Source organism: Delphinus delphis, chromosome 7 (assembly GCF_949987515.2).
Source record: "Delphinus delphis chromosome 7, mDelDel1.2, whole genome shotgun sequence".
Classification (NCBI taxonomy): domain Eukaryota; kingdom Metazoa; phylum Chordata; class Mammalia; order Artiodactyla; family Delphinidae; genus Delphinus; species Delphinus delphis.
Window position 1 is genome coordinate 63,238,967 of NC_082689.1, and position 17,564 is coordinate 63,256,530.

General features: G+C 38.3%; 1 protein-coding gene across 4 annotated transcripts in view; it reads right to left on the reverse strand.

The window, feature by feature from the left end:
• The window catches only part of CERS6 (ceramide synthase 6), a 324,738-nt gene that overhangs the window by 52,535 nt on the left and 254,639 nt on the right, over window positions 1-17,564 (reverse strand). For all 4 annotated transcript variants that reach the window (XM_060016639.1, XM_060016638.1, XM_060016641.1 and 1 more), the window contains exons 7-8: window positions 3,685-3,813; window positions 428-534 (exon numbers count right to left, since the gene is read on the reverse strand). In XM_060016639.1, the coding sequence (XP_059872622.1) occupies window positions 428-534; window positions 3,685-3,813 (236 nt within the window). The remainder of the gene's footprint in view (window positions 1-427; window positions 535-3,684; window positions 3,814-17,564) is intronic.

Consider the following 17,564-nt stretch of genomic DNA (forward strand, 5'->3'; position numbering starts at 1 on the left):
TGCATTTCTAACAAGTCCAGAGGTGACAGTTGCTGCTGCTGGGGGTCCAGGGACAACCTTTGGTGAACCCCTGGTACAGGATGATCCCTGATATCTAACTGACTGCAACACCATATTTCCTTTCTTAATTCAAACTTTCATGGCTAAGGTTTTTGAATCATACTCTAGATTGGAGCCTAAAATGGCAGACAGCTTCCTGTGGCTTAAGAACCTACATAAGCCACATCCTTCTCTAACGATCCTGTGGAAAATATCCGTAAAGAATGCAACCCCCTTCTGGAAGAAGAAATCAAGCTGTTTCTTGAGTCCCTCCCTCGCTTTCTTTAAACTTCTTACTAAGTATCTGGAGTGAAATTCAACAGGAAAATGGTTCATAAAACCTATCTGGATGGGGCGCCTTTATTGGAAAGAAGACTGGCATACTCACCAGAGTGGAAATATACCCAGTCGTGTGGTGATAAAAACCATGGCAAACATAACAAACAGGAGATCACAAATTTTCTGAAACTTGGCGTAATTTGCCATTTTGGCAGCCTATGAAACGAAGAAATGTGACAGATTAATTTAGTTAAATTGATAAATGAAAAGCTTCTTTCAATATGCATGAGTCTCCTTTAAGATATAACCTACCAGAGGCATAAAACTGCCTGCTACTTTGAAATGTCATGCATCATGTATCATATTTATAAATTACCCATAAGTCGAGTGAAATGTGATATTAACCATAAGTAGAACTACTGACTGTCAGAGATTTAATAAAATATTCAGCGACCTGAAAAATTCAATTATATGGTTGATTTCAGGAAAACAGAAAAATATGAAATTCTTGCATTACAGATGATCTTAGCAAGCCAAAGACGCCAAAACAGGAATTTGGCATAAGAGGTCAAAACAGAAACTGCTACATAATCCTTTAAACTTTTAATGAGTCCCAAACACTAAGGTCACGAACTTTATAGAGAATATTGAGCCTTCCTGCATTTTTCTCCCCCTTTCTACTTAGAATGATAGGTTTTCCTTAAACAGGTATAAGGAGTGCTCTGGGGAGACAGTTTCCTGGCTTATCCTCACAAATTTAGAAATGAATGTGTCAAGATCACATTATTTCAGCGAATCCACTTGGGTATAATTTTCAAATTTACATGAATGGGTCATTTTCTAGATGAAAGTCACTCATGTTCAGAATGTCTGTGAGAAGTACACTAATAATTTATGGTAGTGATTTAAGGGACCACTTTTTATATTATAAATTAGTCGAAGGAAGAAATGCATCCCTTTCTCTACCATCTACTTTAAAAAAAAAATTTATTTATTTATTTGGCTGCACTGGGTCTTAGTTATGGCACTCGGGATCTGCCTGTGGGATCTTTAGGTGTGGCATGCGGGATCTAATTCCCTGCCCAGAGACTGAACTCGCGCCCCCTGCATTGGAAGCGTGGAGCCTCAACCGCTGGACCACCAGGGAAGTCCCTGCCATCTACTTTTTATAGATGATTCTAAGTAAGAACAGGTGACACTGAAAACATAATTGTCCTTGATTACTGCTTTTTACATTTTCACATATAATTCACAGTACCCACACACAGGGTTATAAATCGAAGAGGTCTTTTAAATTCATAACATTATTTTCTACTTCTTGTAAAGTTAAATTAGCTGAGTCAAACTTGAAAGGATTGTTGACAGTATCCACAGAAGCTGTAATTTAATAGCTTTAAGTAAAATAAAAAGCTACCAGAAAAATATATTCCTAAGGGGAAATATCTATTAACTGAGTGGAAGCCAGGATTATGAACTTTTAATTTCATGCATACTTTGGATGTGACACCACAACTTATACTAAGAAAGAAAAAAAGCATCTTCTGCCTCCTTCTGGCTACGTAAACCACGTAGCTTTCTTTTACATTCATTCACCAGTATTCAATAAAAAAAGCATTAAACATCCATTTTTCTGAAATGTCTAAGCCATAGATTCCACTTTGAAGAGTCAACATATCTCATTATTTGGATATTCTCAAGCATTATTTTATGATGTCAAAGAGAATCCAAATGATGAAGAACATTTGCTTTTAAGCCACATGACTGGGATTTCTGGATTATTTTTCTTTTCTAGATAAAAGTGGTGGATGATGATTCAACCCACATTTTCTGAATTATGGCTCTGCCAAGCACTATGCCATCCATTTCCCCAGACATTAGAGGTGGCAGATTATACAGGATTGACTTTAAAACTGTATATTGCTATATAAATTTCTACCTTCAAGCATACTTAGGATTTAACCACATGGTAACTGATTTTCAGGAAATTGCCTTTATACTAGTTTTATTTCTCCTTTAAAAAAATGTGCTGAGGGCTTCCCTGGTGGCGCAGTGTTTGGGAGTTCACCTGCTGATGCAGGGGACACGGGTTCGTGCCCCAGTCTGGGAAGATCCCACATGCCGTGGAGCGGCTGGGCCCGTGAGCCATGGCTGCTGAGCCTGTGCGTCCGGAGCCTGTGCTCCGCAACGGGAGAGGCCACAACAGTGAGAGGCCCGCGTACCGCAAAAAAGAAAGAAAAAAAAAATGTGCTGAATAGAATCTAGCTTGACTCACTTAAAAACCATAGCGCCAAACTATCATCTGACATATCCAACCCATTAGGACTACTTTTCTGTTTCATAACCTTATAGGGACCAGAGTCTTTAATGAAGTGCTGTATACACTTCAAACCTTGACTAATTGCCTTTATAGCAGATTCAATTTTATGGCCTGGAATTTCTGCTTATATTGGAATAACAAATAATTACTTGAGGGCATCTCTATTCTACATTCACAGTGATAGCACATGCTTCAAAGGGGCAGAACTGTGAGCCAACAGGAATAAAAAATAAACATACCGATTCTAAGATCCATTTCTACATGGAATTTGTACTCTGGTAAGTTCATTTTTGACCAGCTATATAAATTTCTTAGGACTAAAATGAAAAACACTATAGTTATATAACCTTATTGAGTATGTCTCTTCATGGAGGCCATGATTAAAAGTAAATACCGCATCAAAATTTTACTTGGGATTTTATCTTTTGAAATATGCTAGAAGCATTTTTCTTTTTCTTTTTTTTTTGCTACTTTAGTAATTTTAAGTGATAATGGTTTAGAAACTTAATCAAAGTGCAACCAATATTTCCTCAGATATTCTTAATACTTACATGCACAGAAAACATAGTTTTTATATAAAATTTGTAATTCATATATACTTTCACTATAAAAATACTAGGATAATATATATATTATAATAAAAACTATGACTACTCATTAATTTCATCAGGATGTACTATTAGTAACTAAACTGAGCTATATACGCTTCCCAGATAAATCAGTGTGAAACCTGTAACACTAGAAACAAAACCTATTCAAATAGTAATTTTCCTATTGTAAAACACTCATTTCTTAGGTGTGGAAGGGTTAAGGTTTTTATTATTCTATTAATAAAGAATGCTAACTTGGTGAACGTTTTTTGCACACCACTTTATATACTAAAGTCTCACTTTCACCAATTTAACCTACAAAGAAACACTCCGCAGTTTCAAAGCAGTCATGTACTAACTTCTCCCAGCACCATCTATCAGACCCTAGAAAAACTGATGATCTGGGGGATATCCTGAATTCCAGATTTTGTCTTCTTACAGAAGAAAGAAAACTTTTACCTCTAGAAGAGCGTCGGCTGAATCATGGAGACAGAGGACTAGGGTCCCTACTCGGGCCATGTTGTTGACATATGAAAAGGTAATCAAAAAAATAGATACAAGATGATGCAGGAACATGACGCCAAAGTCCTGGGAAGGAGAAGACACAGGCATGTTAGTTAGGACTTCGCAGCAACGCAGCTTTTCCATTCATCTATTCAACCATTCATCCAATAATTTTAAGGCTCTCTATGGGCCCAGCACTGGGAACACTAATGTGAGTAAGAGATAGTTCTACACTTTTGAGAGTTTACTGAGTCCTGGGAGAGAAACACAGGACACCAGTGACTGTGGAAAATGTGATCAACACCAGGACTAAGGCCAAATCATAAAGCGTGTTTTGTAAGAAGCCAAGGAATTTGAAGCTATGGGAGAAACTGCCATAGGATTTGGTGAATGAAAAATATTGCCTGCCATATCAGTAAACAAAGGATGTTGTAGCCATCAAGCCATCACATTACAGCCTCCCCTAGAGTGAGCCCTGGGAAAACTCAGGATGGAAACAGGATGCCCCCCATCTAGCAGTCAGCTGCTGCAGCCACCCCTGACAGTGCACCCTGAGGAGATACTGGCCCCAGATAGCTGAGGTGCATATCGAAGGAACGATTCCAGGGAGCCCAGACTCTTGCATCTTCCCATATACAGAAAAGAGCTAAATTCCTTAACTTGAGGTATCTGGTTTTCTTTCATTAACAGTAATCTTTTGATGTTCCGACTACCTGGTGTTTGTTGCAAAAAACCCTATATATTCTGGCTCCCCCTTTGTCTCTTCGGAGCAATCTCTCAGAGTGATTGGAGATGCTCTGTCCCCAGCTTAAGGACTCAGTTTTGTCCGTCATTTATTTGACGATGTGAGAATTATGTTTTATTATATAATTCTCAACTTTTAGGTTGTGCCTTTTTTTTCAGTCAACAGGTTTTAAGCAAAGGAAGGTATTACTTGGATTTGTGCTTTAGGAAAATCTTTTGGGTAGCAGTGCAGGTCCAACTAGACCACTTCTCTGACTATGAGTGGATGGAGATATGGCATCCTTCTCCTGGAATATGCCCAATGAGATGTTAAAATAAGAATCATAATATGTTGGCCTTTCTGATGGGTCCTACACAAACAAGCTCTCAATTTTAACCATTATCCATCTACAGTCATTAGAAAAAAATAATTGGCAAAAGTAATGGTAAGCTGGCCATCCTCATTTTGGTCAACTTCAAGGGAGCTGCTTCTTGGCCCATGTGAAAAGATCATCTTTCTCTGGTACTGATGTATCTTCTGGCCACCTGGTTTATTGTAACATGGAATTTCTGTTGCTTAGAAATGGTGTCTCTCTTACTGATATTTTTACTCTTATTTAATCTGAATTTCTCCCAGAGTAAACTTGAACTTCTCTGGGGCTTAAATGCCAGGACTAGCCCTAATGATGATCTACTTGAAACCATGGAGAAAGAGGACTACTCTCTTATGGGCCATTCATGTAGAGATAAATTAGCCAAAATGAGACGCATATTTTGCAACTGAGGGAGAGAGAAAAAGAGAGCAAGTGTGTGCACACATACATATTCTGTTGATGTCAAACAGTTTGGGGTCTGAAAGGTCAACTATGATGACTTTAAAATGGTTTTAAAACATTTAAACAATATTTTTTGTTTAGATCCTGAAAGTAACTAATGATAATCTGACTCAACTTACCAGTTTTACCTACTTCTCTTGATTTTCTCTGATGCTTTTGTAGTGTCTAGGATTTTCCTAAAGCATTAGAGTTGAACAATACCAAAATGCCTAAGGCATACGAGAAAAATTGCTTTGATAACGTTTCCCACGGGATGATGAAATCTCTTCACTACAGGCTGTTATCAGAAATGTATCACCTGGCATAGAGTGATCTACCAGACAATAGCTACTTCAAAACAATGGATCAATTAAAGTGGAGCTAACCTATCAACTGATATTTTATACTGTTTCATAAACATAATTAAATAAAAACACAGAGTGCTAATTCAACAGTTCACTGAGTTTATATTCGCCCATGCTGAATTCACAGATTTTAAAGTCTAACTAGCTGAGTACCTAACTTTCCACATTTCTCATTGTTTAGCCCTAAATGATTGCTCTTGATTCACTGAAAGAGAAGAGGTTTTCTCGATTTAATTTTAAAATGAATAAACATAAACTGATTAAAACACGTATGGAGGATTAGGGTCATTTTATAATTCAGTTTCCTAACATGTATCTGATATATATGTCAATAAATAAGACAATGCCCTTGGCAATATAGCAAGGCTGTCCTAAAAACAAAAGCCTTATTTTTCAGACAAAGTTTGCTTTGTGAAGATGATTTTTGCATATAAATCCCCTGGTCCTAGAAAACATTTATGACTGAGGGGCTCAAAGCTATGCTCATTGCAGAAGACCAATTTTCATTATACTGTCATATCTGTATGAACATGAAAAGCATGAATAATGGATTTTGTCTTTTACACTTCTGCTTCAGAAAGCATTATACACAATGAAATACCTTTAATAAAATCCCTGCAATCATTATTTTTTGTTACTCTCATTCCCTCACCCTGACACATTTTTTTGAATAGGCAGTGAATCTGGTCCAAATAACAGTTTTTAAATGAATTGTCAATTTACACTTTATCAGTGCATGGTGGGAAATGCCCATCCTCATGTTTGTTACTGCTGAAAGTGACTGGGTACAGGCAAGTGGCAGGAAACTTAGCATTTTAGGCTGAGAATATTTCCTTCCATTTTCAGTAGCATCAGTTAGGTAGAGATTGTGATTTCTTGTTGGCCCTCATATTGAAGACAGATCCCAAAGTCCTTAGACAAAATTGACAACTGGCCTGGCTACCTGCATCAGTGGTCCCCAACCTCCTGTCATTCTGCCATATGGTTTCTGGATACATTCATAGCTCTAGTCAAGGGGTCCTTCTACATTCCCTTCCTGATATTTACCCTGACCCCAGCCCCTCATTCCAGTGGCTTCTCCTACGTTAATTATCAGAGACAAGGGGAAAAAATAGATATGGACTTGACTCAAGCACGATTAGAATAAGCCTAAAATGAAAAGATTCAAGGAAAAGCCATTCATTTTAATACCAGAAGTTGGTAAGAAAACGCTGTTTTTTCCTTATTATATTTCTGAATGACATTTAGCGAACCCAGAACAGAGTCTCAGTCTGTTTTGTGTAGCTTTCACATCAGAAACTCGTAGGTGCAAGTAAACCTGTAGCTACTTGGGCTCCATCCCCGACTCTTAAAATGAGAATCGGCATCCTTAACTCAGTTCTCCAGGGGAATTCTCTGCACAATAAAAGATCGGCATCAAAGGGCCAGAGAGGTCACCCTCTCATTAAGACATAAGTCTGATGTTCTATGTGATGCAACTCCATTTGCAATGGTCAGGCTGAAAGAGGCTTTGAGGAAAGCACCAGGCTTTTCAGGAAGCACCAGAAATTCACCTTGATATACATATTTTTATGAGAGCAAAATTAACTCTATTCTCATTTTTAAACAACTCACTACAAATAAGAAACTTGTTCTCTAAATTCTCATTTGCTGGATAAAGTATTAACAATTTTATGCAGTTTCTTTTGGGAATAATCTTTGTAACAATAAAGAAAAGCACTGGTGAACCTTCTCAAAAAGGAGTAAGAAGACGAAGGTTTTAAGTGATGGCTGATTTAGATGCTCACGTATGGTGAAAAATATGACATACCACTATGCAAGACAAAGAAAAGACTCTTCTTTCTTGAATGCAAATGACATGTGCCAGCTTTCCCAAATTTAATAAATATCATAAATAAATATCATTAATAAACATACTCTAACTCATGAATAGAAATCAGGTAATACCAGGTCAACCATTTAACAGATTTTCAAACTCTCTATGGAACAGAGGGACAGAAACATAATTTGAAACTGATTTCATTTTATGGCAACTATAGCAGTAATAGAAATCTCTCATTTCTGTGTGTTTTGTTTTTTTAAAACAACAGTTTTCTTATTTGAGTCTTCAAGGTACAAAGAAATTAGTAGGACTTTTAACAGAGTAACATGCTCTTTTTTTCTAGAGATTCAATAACACTCTCCCTATTTCTTCCCTGGCGATTGTGCAACCCGGGGGTAAAACTCAGAATGATGGGGAGCAATGTGGCTGTGCAGGAAGTGTACTTCAAGCCTGTAACTTGGAAACGTGCAGGGGAGAGTGTCCACTCAGGTTCCCCCTCCACTCACGGAGATGGGGAGAACTTCAGATAAAACTTACGTGTGACAAGAATCATCGTAGTTAAATACTTTTCCCATTGAGGGAATATGAAAATATAATAGATTTTCAACCTCTGGCTATGGATAGCTAAAGTCCTGACTAAGAGTATGTGTATATATATATATATATATATTCCTCTTAAAAAGCAAAGAAACAAACGACTACAAAACTGTCCAGGTTGTAAAGACAATGACTGCAATGAAAGTATACTCAGAGTGATTTATAAAAATCAGTTGATTCTGATTTGCCCCATATTAGGCAACTTGAAAATTATACCTTTCTCTTACCAGTGCACGATGCAAGGAGTTCATATAATGTATGTAAATGTAAATGTCAACCTTTGGGTATCTGGAATCTCCCACATTTACTTGGTTATATTTTTAGCTGGCCTTGAGTTTTGGCTCACTCTAAAGAGAACCAGTTAAATGTGCCATTTAAAGAAAGGTATTTCAAATAACAAGTTCTTCAAAAATTGTAACTAAAGTTCGCTCTCATTCTCATGTATAGCCTATGCACTCTGGTGTAAATATTTATGGGAAAATCTGGAAATGGATGAAAAATTGTGATTTATTTGGGAAACGTTTAATTATAAAGTAGAGGAGTCCTGGCAGGAATGATTCAATTATCTCATCTCTAAAAGCAGTCCATGAACAAAACCTCATTCACACAAAATCTAAAGTCAAATTTATTTTTACACTTTTTTCCCCCAATAGACTAGATTTTCCACCTTTGGGCCTAAATATATACAGATTTAGGTCCTTGAGGGAGATACCTGTCTCCTACAAATATAATTCTAAAAATAGTAAGTGCTAAGAAATTAATTGGTTAAAGACTTTAAACTTGCTACTGTTACTATCAAAATGTTTTAAAAATATATACTGATAGGCTTCCCTGGTGGCGCAGTGGTTGAGAGTCTGCCTGCCGATGCAGGGGACATGGGTTTGTGCCCCGGTCCGGGAAGATCCCACATGCCGCGGAGCGGCTGGGCCCGTAAGCCATGGCCGCTGAGCCTGCGTGTCCGGAGCCTGTGCTCCGCAACGGGAGAGGCCACAACAGTGAGAGGCCCGTGTACCGCAAAAAAAAAAAAAAAGAAAATAAATAAATTAATTAATTAAAAAAAAAATATATATATATATACTGATGTGATGTGAATATCTCTACTAGCCATTCTCAAAGCTGACATCCTCACTGTTCACCAAATTTGTGTGTACAGGTGACTCAACTTTAGAGCAGAGAAAGACACACTATGGCCCCCAGGCCAAATCTGGCCCTCATTTGTTTTTGTAAATAACGTTTTATTAGAACACAGCCACATCCATTTGTTTAATTATTGTTTATGGCAGTGTGCTTGCTACAGTGGTAGAGTTAAGTGGTTGCAACAGAGACTATACAGCCTCCAAGTTTAAAATATTTACTAGCAGGCCCTTTACAGAAAAGTTTGATGAGCCCTGCCTTAGAGCCACATCAAAAGGCATAACATGGGAAACTCAGCCATGTAATTTGAGATGTGGCAATTGCATAGGCTCAAGGCTGGCTTCATCACATTTTCTTTAGATACAGAATATGTAAGAGGTTTAATTTTCATAGCTATTCAGAAGTAACCCATTATTACTTTCAAAATTCAGATAAATCATTAAAATAAAAAGAGTTTTGGCAGGTATCTCCATCAAAATTCTCATGATAAACTATAACTACAACTTCAAGATCATTTTAAAATCGAGGAGCTTCTTCAGAAAAAGCTTGAGCTTTTGTAACAACAAGAGCTGCCTGTCCGGATGCAATATATTACTCTCTCTACTGCTACATGTGCCATTACTTCAGAGCTTCTGGGAACATACATAAATGAAATAAAGTACTTCTGCGTAAGCAGTGTTTACCCAATCTTTCTCCTGTGTAACATTTGTGGCACATTTTAACATCAAGAAGTCATATAATCTCATCTACTATGAATTATTTAGCTGATATTTAATCTTTAATTGATTTTATTACTGTGGAAAAAGATGCAATAAAATTTTATTTGCACAATAGAACACAGTAAGACAGTGCCCCCAATACCCTCCACTGTGCCTGGCCAGAGCTCAGAACTTAATTTACAACTCCCTGGAGTCCTCCTCCCTGCTTTCCTTTCCTCTTCCCATTGAAAGTACACTCTCCAAATGCACTCTGCTTTCAAATGATGTAGCTATTTTCCTTAATTATACACACGTCTTTTTTCTCATTGAATCTTTGTATTGAGATGTTCTCCATAACTACAAGTCTTGCCAAATTACAAGCTCCAGAAGTTGCAGGCCGTTATATACATCATCTGGGCTTATATACATCATCTGGGCTCTGTTTAAACTACTCTTGGGGCTTCCCTGGTGGTGCAGTGGTTAAGAATCCGCGTGCCAGGACTTCCCTGGTGGCGCAGTGGTTGAGAGTCCGCCTGCCGATGCAGGGTACACAGGTTCGTGCCCCGGTCCGGGAGGATCCCACATGCCGCGGAGCGACTGGGCCCGTGAGCCATGGTCGATGAGTCTGCGCGTCCGGAGCCTGTGCTCCGCAACGGGAGAGGCCACAACAGTGAGAGGCCCGTGTACCGCAAAAAAAAAAAGAATCCGCGTGCCAATGCAGGGGACACGGGTTTGAGCCCTGGTCCGGAAAGATTCCACATGCCGGGGAGCAACTAAGCCCATGCTCCATAACTACTGAGCCTGTGCTCTAGAGCCCGAGAGCCACAACTACTGAGCCTGCACGCCTAGAGCCTGTGCTCCGCAACAAGAGAAGCCACTGCAACGAGAAGCCCGCGCAACGCAAAAGAGTAGCCCCCGCTCGCTGAAACTAGAGAAAGCCCGCGTGCACCAACGAAGACCCAACGCAGACAAAAATAAATAAATATTTAAACTAAATAAATAAATAACTACTCTTGGCCCAGCCACACTACTTTGTACAGCTTTTAATGCCAGAAGGGTCACTTCTGAGACATTTAAAATATACTCAACATAACAGTCTTAAGTGATATGCAGGTTAACAAACTTTACTCTTTTTTTTCAGGAGGAAAAAGGCAAGGGCAACACTTAATATCAAGTAAACCCATTCAGGTTGAAAACGTCCAGAATGATCAGTAGGGGGCAGACTGTGTTCAACTAAAATCAGGACGGAAAAGCCATCAACCTCATATCTACTGTAACGCCCTTGGGGTCCCAAATGACAATACGCCATCAAGGTCTCAACTTGGTGCTTTAGATGGAAGATGGAAGAAGTCTCCTTTAGGTCAGCCAGGTTGGGATTATGTTGTAAGTTGTCAGGAGGGGTGACGGGAAACTCTTATTATTGTCATCAGTCTTCGCTTCTAATCCCTCTTCCTTCAGCAGCCTGAGCTCCCCAACTCCCTTCACAGACAGAACTCTACGTGCAGAATTCACTTGCCAACTTTCTTGCCCCCATGCAGGCCTCTGGCCCTTCAGGGTTTTTTTGTCTTTGTTTCTGTTTTCCTGGATGGAATTCTTGTGTATTCTCTTCTTTTCTCCAAGCCCCACTCCAACTTGATTACCTGGTGAACTTCTATCTACCCTGAGATTTGCCTACTAATTCTCAGGCTTCAGAGATTCTGACACTGAGATTTATTCTCAACAAGCTCCACATAAGGTAAGTACTGTTCAAACGCCATTTATAAAGAAACTGAGGCACAGAAAAGTGACGTAATTTTTTCAGAGTTACACAGTAAGGACAGGCCACAGGCAGGTCTGCATCCAGTTCTGTGTGACTCCAGAGCTCAGGCTCCGATCACTGTGGGCTGCTTCTCAGAAACACGCACAGAAGGAAAGACAACAATATGGAATGGGGCAGTAAAAGAGGACACTTTTTTCTTTTTTTTCACATCTTTATTGGAGTATAATTGCTTTACAATGGTGTGTTAGTTTCTGCTTTATAACAAAGTCAATCAGCTATAAATATACACATGTCCCCATATCTCCTCCCTCTTGCATCTCCCTCCCACCCTCCCTATCCCATCCCACTAGGTGGACACAAAGCACCGAGCTGATCTCCCTGTGCTATGTGGCTGCTTCCCACTAGCTATCTATTTTACATTTGGTAGTGTATATATGTCCATGCCCCTCTCTCGCTTTCTGACCTACTTCACTCTGAATGACAGCCTCTAGGTCCATCCACCTCACTACTAATAACTCAATTTCGTTCCTTTTTATGGCTGAGTAATATTCTATTATATATATGTGCCACATCTTCTTTATCTATTCATCTGTCAGTGGACACTTAGGTTGCTTCCATGTCCTGGCTATTGTAAATAGAGCTGCAATGAACATTGTGGTACATGACTCTTTTTGAATTATGGTTTTCTCAGGGAATAGGCCCAGTAGTGGGATTGCTGGGTCGTATGGTAGTTCTATTTTTAGTTTTTTAAGGAAGCTCCATACTGTTCCCCATAGTGGCCGTATCAATTTACATTCCCACCAACAGTGCAAGAGGGTTCCCTTTTCTCCACACCCTCTCCAGAATTTACTGTCTGTAGATATTTTGATGATGGCCATTCTGACAGGTGTGAGGTGATACCTCATTGTAGTTTTGATTTGCATTTCTCTAATGATTAATGATGTTGAGCACCCTTTCATGTGCTTGTTGGCAATCTGTATATCTTCTCTGGAGAAATGTCTATTTAGGTCTTTTGCCTATTTTTGGACTGGGTTGTTTCTTTTTTTGCATATTGAGCTGCATGAGCTGCTTGTAAATTTTGGAGATTAATCCTTTGCCAGTTGCTTCGTTTGCAAATATTTTCTCCCACTCTGAGGGTTGTCTTTTTGTCTTATGGTTTCCTTTGCTGTGCAAAAACTTTTAAGTTTCATTAGGCCCCATTTATTTATTATTCTTTTTATTTCCATTTCTCTAGGAGGTGGGTCAAAAAGGATCTTGCTGTGATTTATGTCATGGAGTGTTCTGCCTACATTTTCCTCTAAGAGATTTATAGTGTCTGGCCTTACATTTAGGGCTTTAATCCATTTTGAGTTTACTTTTGTATATGGTGTTAGGGAGTGTTCTAATTTCATTCTTTTACATGGAGCTGTCCAGTTTTCCCAGCACTGCTTATTGAAGAGGCTGTCTTTTCTCCACTGTATATTCCTGCCTCCTTTATCAAAGATAAGGTGACCATATGAGCGTGGGTTTACCTCTGGGCTTTCTATCCTGTTCCATTGATCTATATTCCTGTTTTTGTGCCAGTATCATACTGTCTTAATTACTGTAGCTTTGTAGTAAAGTCTGAAGTCCAGGAGCCTGATTCCTCCAGCTCCGTTTTTCTTCGTTAAGATTGCTTTGGCTATTCGGGGTCTTTTGTGTTTCCATACAAATTGTGAAATTTTTTGTTCTAGTTCTGTGAAAAATGCCATTGGTAATTTGATAGGGATTGCACTTAATCTGCAGATTGCTTTGGGTAGTAGAGTCATTTTCATAATGTTGATTCTTCCAATCCAAGAACATGGTATATCTCTCCATCTGTTTGTATTATCTTTAATTTCTTTCATCAGTGTATTATAGTTTTCTGTATACAAGTCTTTTGTCTCCTTAGGTAGGTTTATTCCTAGGTATTTTATCCTTTTTGTTGCAATGGTAAATGGGAGTGTTTATCTAATTTCTCTTTCAGATTTTTCATCATTAGTGTATAGGAATGCAAGAGATTTCTGTGCATTAATTTTGTATCCTGCTACTTTACCAAATTCATTGATTAGCTCTAGTAGTTTTCTGGTAGCATCTTTAGGATTCTCTATGTATACCATCATGTCATTTGCAAACAGTGACAGTTTTACTTCTTCTTTTCTGATTTGGATTCCATTTATTTCTTTTTCTTCTCTGATTGCCGTGGCTGTATCTTCCAAAACTATGTTGAATAATAGTGGTGAGAGTGGGCAACCTTGTCTTGTTCCTGATCTTAGTGGAAATGGTTTCAGTTTTTCATTATTGAGAAAGATACTGGCTGTGGGTTTGTCATATATGGCCTTTATTATGTTGAGATGAGTTCCCCCTATGCCTGCTTTCTGCAGTTTTTATCATAAATGGGTGTTGAATTTTGTCGAAAGGTTTTTCTGCATCTATTGATCATATGGTTTTTATCCTTCAAATTGTTAATGTGGTGTACCACATTGGTTGATTTGCATATATTGAAGAATCCCTGCATTCCTGGAATAAACCCCACTTGATCATGTTGTATGATCCTTTTAATGTGCTGTTGGATTCTGTTTGCTAGTATTTTGTTGAGGATTTTTGCATCAGTGTTCATCAGTGATATTGGCCTGTAGTTTTCTTTTTTTGTGACATCTTTGTCTGGTTTTGGTACCAGGGTGATGGTGGCCTTGTAGAATGAGTTTGGGAGTGTTCCTCCCTCTGCTATATTTTGGAAGAGTTTGAGAAGGATACGGGTTAGCTCTTCTCTAAATGTTTGATAAAATTCGTCTGTGAAGCCATCTGGTTCTGGGCTTTTGTTTTTTGGAAGATTTTTAATCACAGTTTCAATTTCAGTGCTTGTGATTGGTCTGTCTATGTTTTCTATTTCTTCCTGTTTCAGTCTCGGAAGGTTGTGCTTTTCTAAGAATTTGTCCATTACTTCCAGGTTTTCCATTTTATCAGCATACAGTTGCCTGTAGTAATCTCTCATGATCCTTTGTATTTCTGCAGTGTCAGTTGTTACTTCTCCTTTTTCATTTCTAATTCTGTTGATTTGAATCTTTTCCCTTTTTTTCTTGATGAGTCTGGCTAATGGCTTATCAATTTTGTTTATCTTCTCAGAGAGCCAGTTTTTAGTTTATTGACCTTTACTATTGTTTCCCTCATTTTGTTTTCATTTATTTCTGATCTGATCTTTATGATTTCTTTCCTTCTGATAACTGTGGGTTTTTTTGGTTCTTCTTTCTCTAATTGCTTTAGGTGTAAGGTTAGGTTGTTTATTTGAGATGTTTCTTGTTTCTTGAGGTAGGATTGTATTGCTATAAACTTCCCTTAGAACTGCGTTTGCTTCATCCCATAGGTTTTGGGTCATCGTGTTTTCATTGTCATTTGTTTCTAGGTATTTTGTGATTCCCTCTTTGATTTCTTCAGTGATCTCTTGGTTATTTAGTAGTGTATTCTTTAGCCTCCATGTGTTTGTATTCTTAACAGTTTTTTTCCTGTAACTGATATCTAGTCTTATAGCATTGTGGCTAGAAGATACTTGATATGATTTCAATTTTGTTAAATTTACCAAGGCTTGATTTGTGACCCAAGAGATGATCTATCCTGGAGACTGTTCCATGAGCACTTGAGAAGAAAGTGTAATCTGCTGTTTTTGGATGGAATGTCCTATAAATATCGATTAAGTCCATCTTGTTTAATGTATCATTTAAAGTTCGTGTTTCCTTATTTACTTTCATATTGGATGATCTGTCCATTGGTGAAAGTAGGGTGTTAAAGTCCCCTACTATGATTCTGTTACTGTCCATTTCCCTTATTATAGCTATTAGTGTTTGCCTTATGTATTGAGGTGCTCCTATGTTGGGTGCATAAATATTTACAATTGTCATATCTTCTTCTTAGATTGATCCCTTGATCACTATGTAGTATCCTTCTTTGTCTCTTGTAATAGTCCTTATTTTAAAGCCTATTTTGTCTCATGTGAGAATTGTTATTCCAACTTTCTTTTGATTTCCATTTGTATGGAGTATTTTTTCCATCCCTCACTTTCAGTCTGTATGTGTCCCTAGGTCTGAAGTGGGTCTCTTGTAGGCAGCATATATACGGGTCTTGTTTTTGTATCCATTCAGCCAGTCTATGTCTTTTGGTGGGAGCATTTAATCCATTTACATTTAAGGTAATTATCGATATGTATGTTCCTATTACCATTTTCTTAATTGTTCTGGGGTTGTTATTGTAGGTCTTCTCATTCTCTTGTGTTTCCTGCCTAGAGAAGTTCCTTTAGCATTTGTTTTAAAGCTGGTTCGGTGGTGCTGAATTCTCTTAGCTTTTGTTTGTCTGCAAAGGTTTTAATTTCTCCGTCAAATCTAAATGAGATCCTTGCTGGGTAGAGTAATCTTGGTTGTAGGTTTTTCCCTTTCATCACTATAAATATGTCCTGCCACTCCCTTCTGGCTTGCAGAGTTTCTGCTGAAAGATCAGCTGTCAACCTTATGGGGACTCCCTTGTATGTTATGTTGTTTTTCCCTTGCTGCTTTTAATATTTTTTCTTTGTATTTAATTTTTGATAATTTGATTAATATGTGTCTTGGCGTGTTTCTCCTTGGATTTATCCTGTATGGGACTCTCTGTGCTTCCTGGATGTGATTGACTATCTCCTTTTCCATATTAGGGAAGTTTTCAACTATAATCTCTTCAAATATTTTCTCAGCCCCTTTCCTTTTCTCTTCTTCTTCTGGGACCCCTATAATTTGAATGTTGGTGTGTTTAATGTTGTCCCAGTGGTCTCTGAGATTGTCTTCAATTGTTTTCATTCTTTTTTCTTTATTCTGATCTGTGGCAGTTATTTCCACTATTTTATCTTCCAGGTCACTTATCCGTGCTTCTCCCTCAGTTATTCTGCTATTGATTCCTTCTAGAGAATTTTTAATTTCATTTATTGTGTTGTTCATCATTGTTTGTTTGCTCTTTAGTCCTTCTAGATCCTTGTTAAACGTTTCTTGTATTTTCGCCATTCTATTTCCAAGATTTCGGATCATCTTTACTGTCATTACTCTGAATTCTTTTTCAGGTAGACTGCCTATTTCTCCTTCATTTGTTTGGTCTGGTGGGTTTTTACCTTGCTCCTTCATCTACTGTGTACTTCTCTACCTTCTCATTTTGCTTAACTTACTGTGTTTGGGGTCTCCTTTTCGCAGGCTGCAGGTTCATAGTCACATTGTTTTTGGTGTCTGCCCCCAGTGGGTAAGGTTGGTTCAGTGGGTTGTGTAGGCTTCCTGGTGGAGGGGATTGGTGCCTGTGTTCTGGTGGATGAGGCTGGATGTTGTCTTTCTGGTGGCAAGACCATATGCAGTGGTGTGTTTTGGGGTGTCTGTAAACTTATTATGATTTTAGGCAGCCTCTCTGCTAATGGGTGGGGTTGTGTTCCTGTCTTGCTAGTTGTTTGGCATGGTGTGTCCAGCACTGAAGCTTGCTGGTCGTTGAGTGGAGTTGGGTCTTTGTGTTGAGATGGAGATCTCTTGGAGAGCTCTTGCTGATTGATATTACAAGGGGCTGGGAGGTCTCTGGTGGACCAATGTCCTGAACTTGGCTCTCCCACCTCAGAGGCTCAGGCCTGACACCCTGCCAGAACACCAAGACCCTGGCAGCCACATGGCTCAGAAGAAAAGGGAGAAAAGAAGAAAAAATGAAAGAAAGAAAAAAATAATAAAATAAAAAAAATTGTTAAAATAATTTAATAAAAGAGAGCAACCAAGCCAATAAACAAAGCCACCAATGATAACAAGCACTAAAAACTATACTAAAAAAATAAAAGGACAGACAGAACCCTAGGAAAAATGGTAAAAGCAAAGTTATACAGACAAAATCACACAAAAGCATACACACTCACAAAAAGGAAAAAGAAAAAAAATATATATA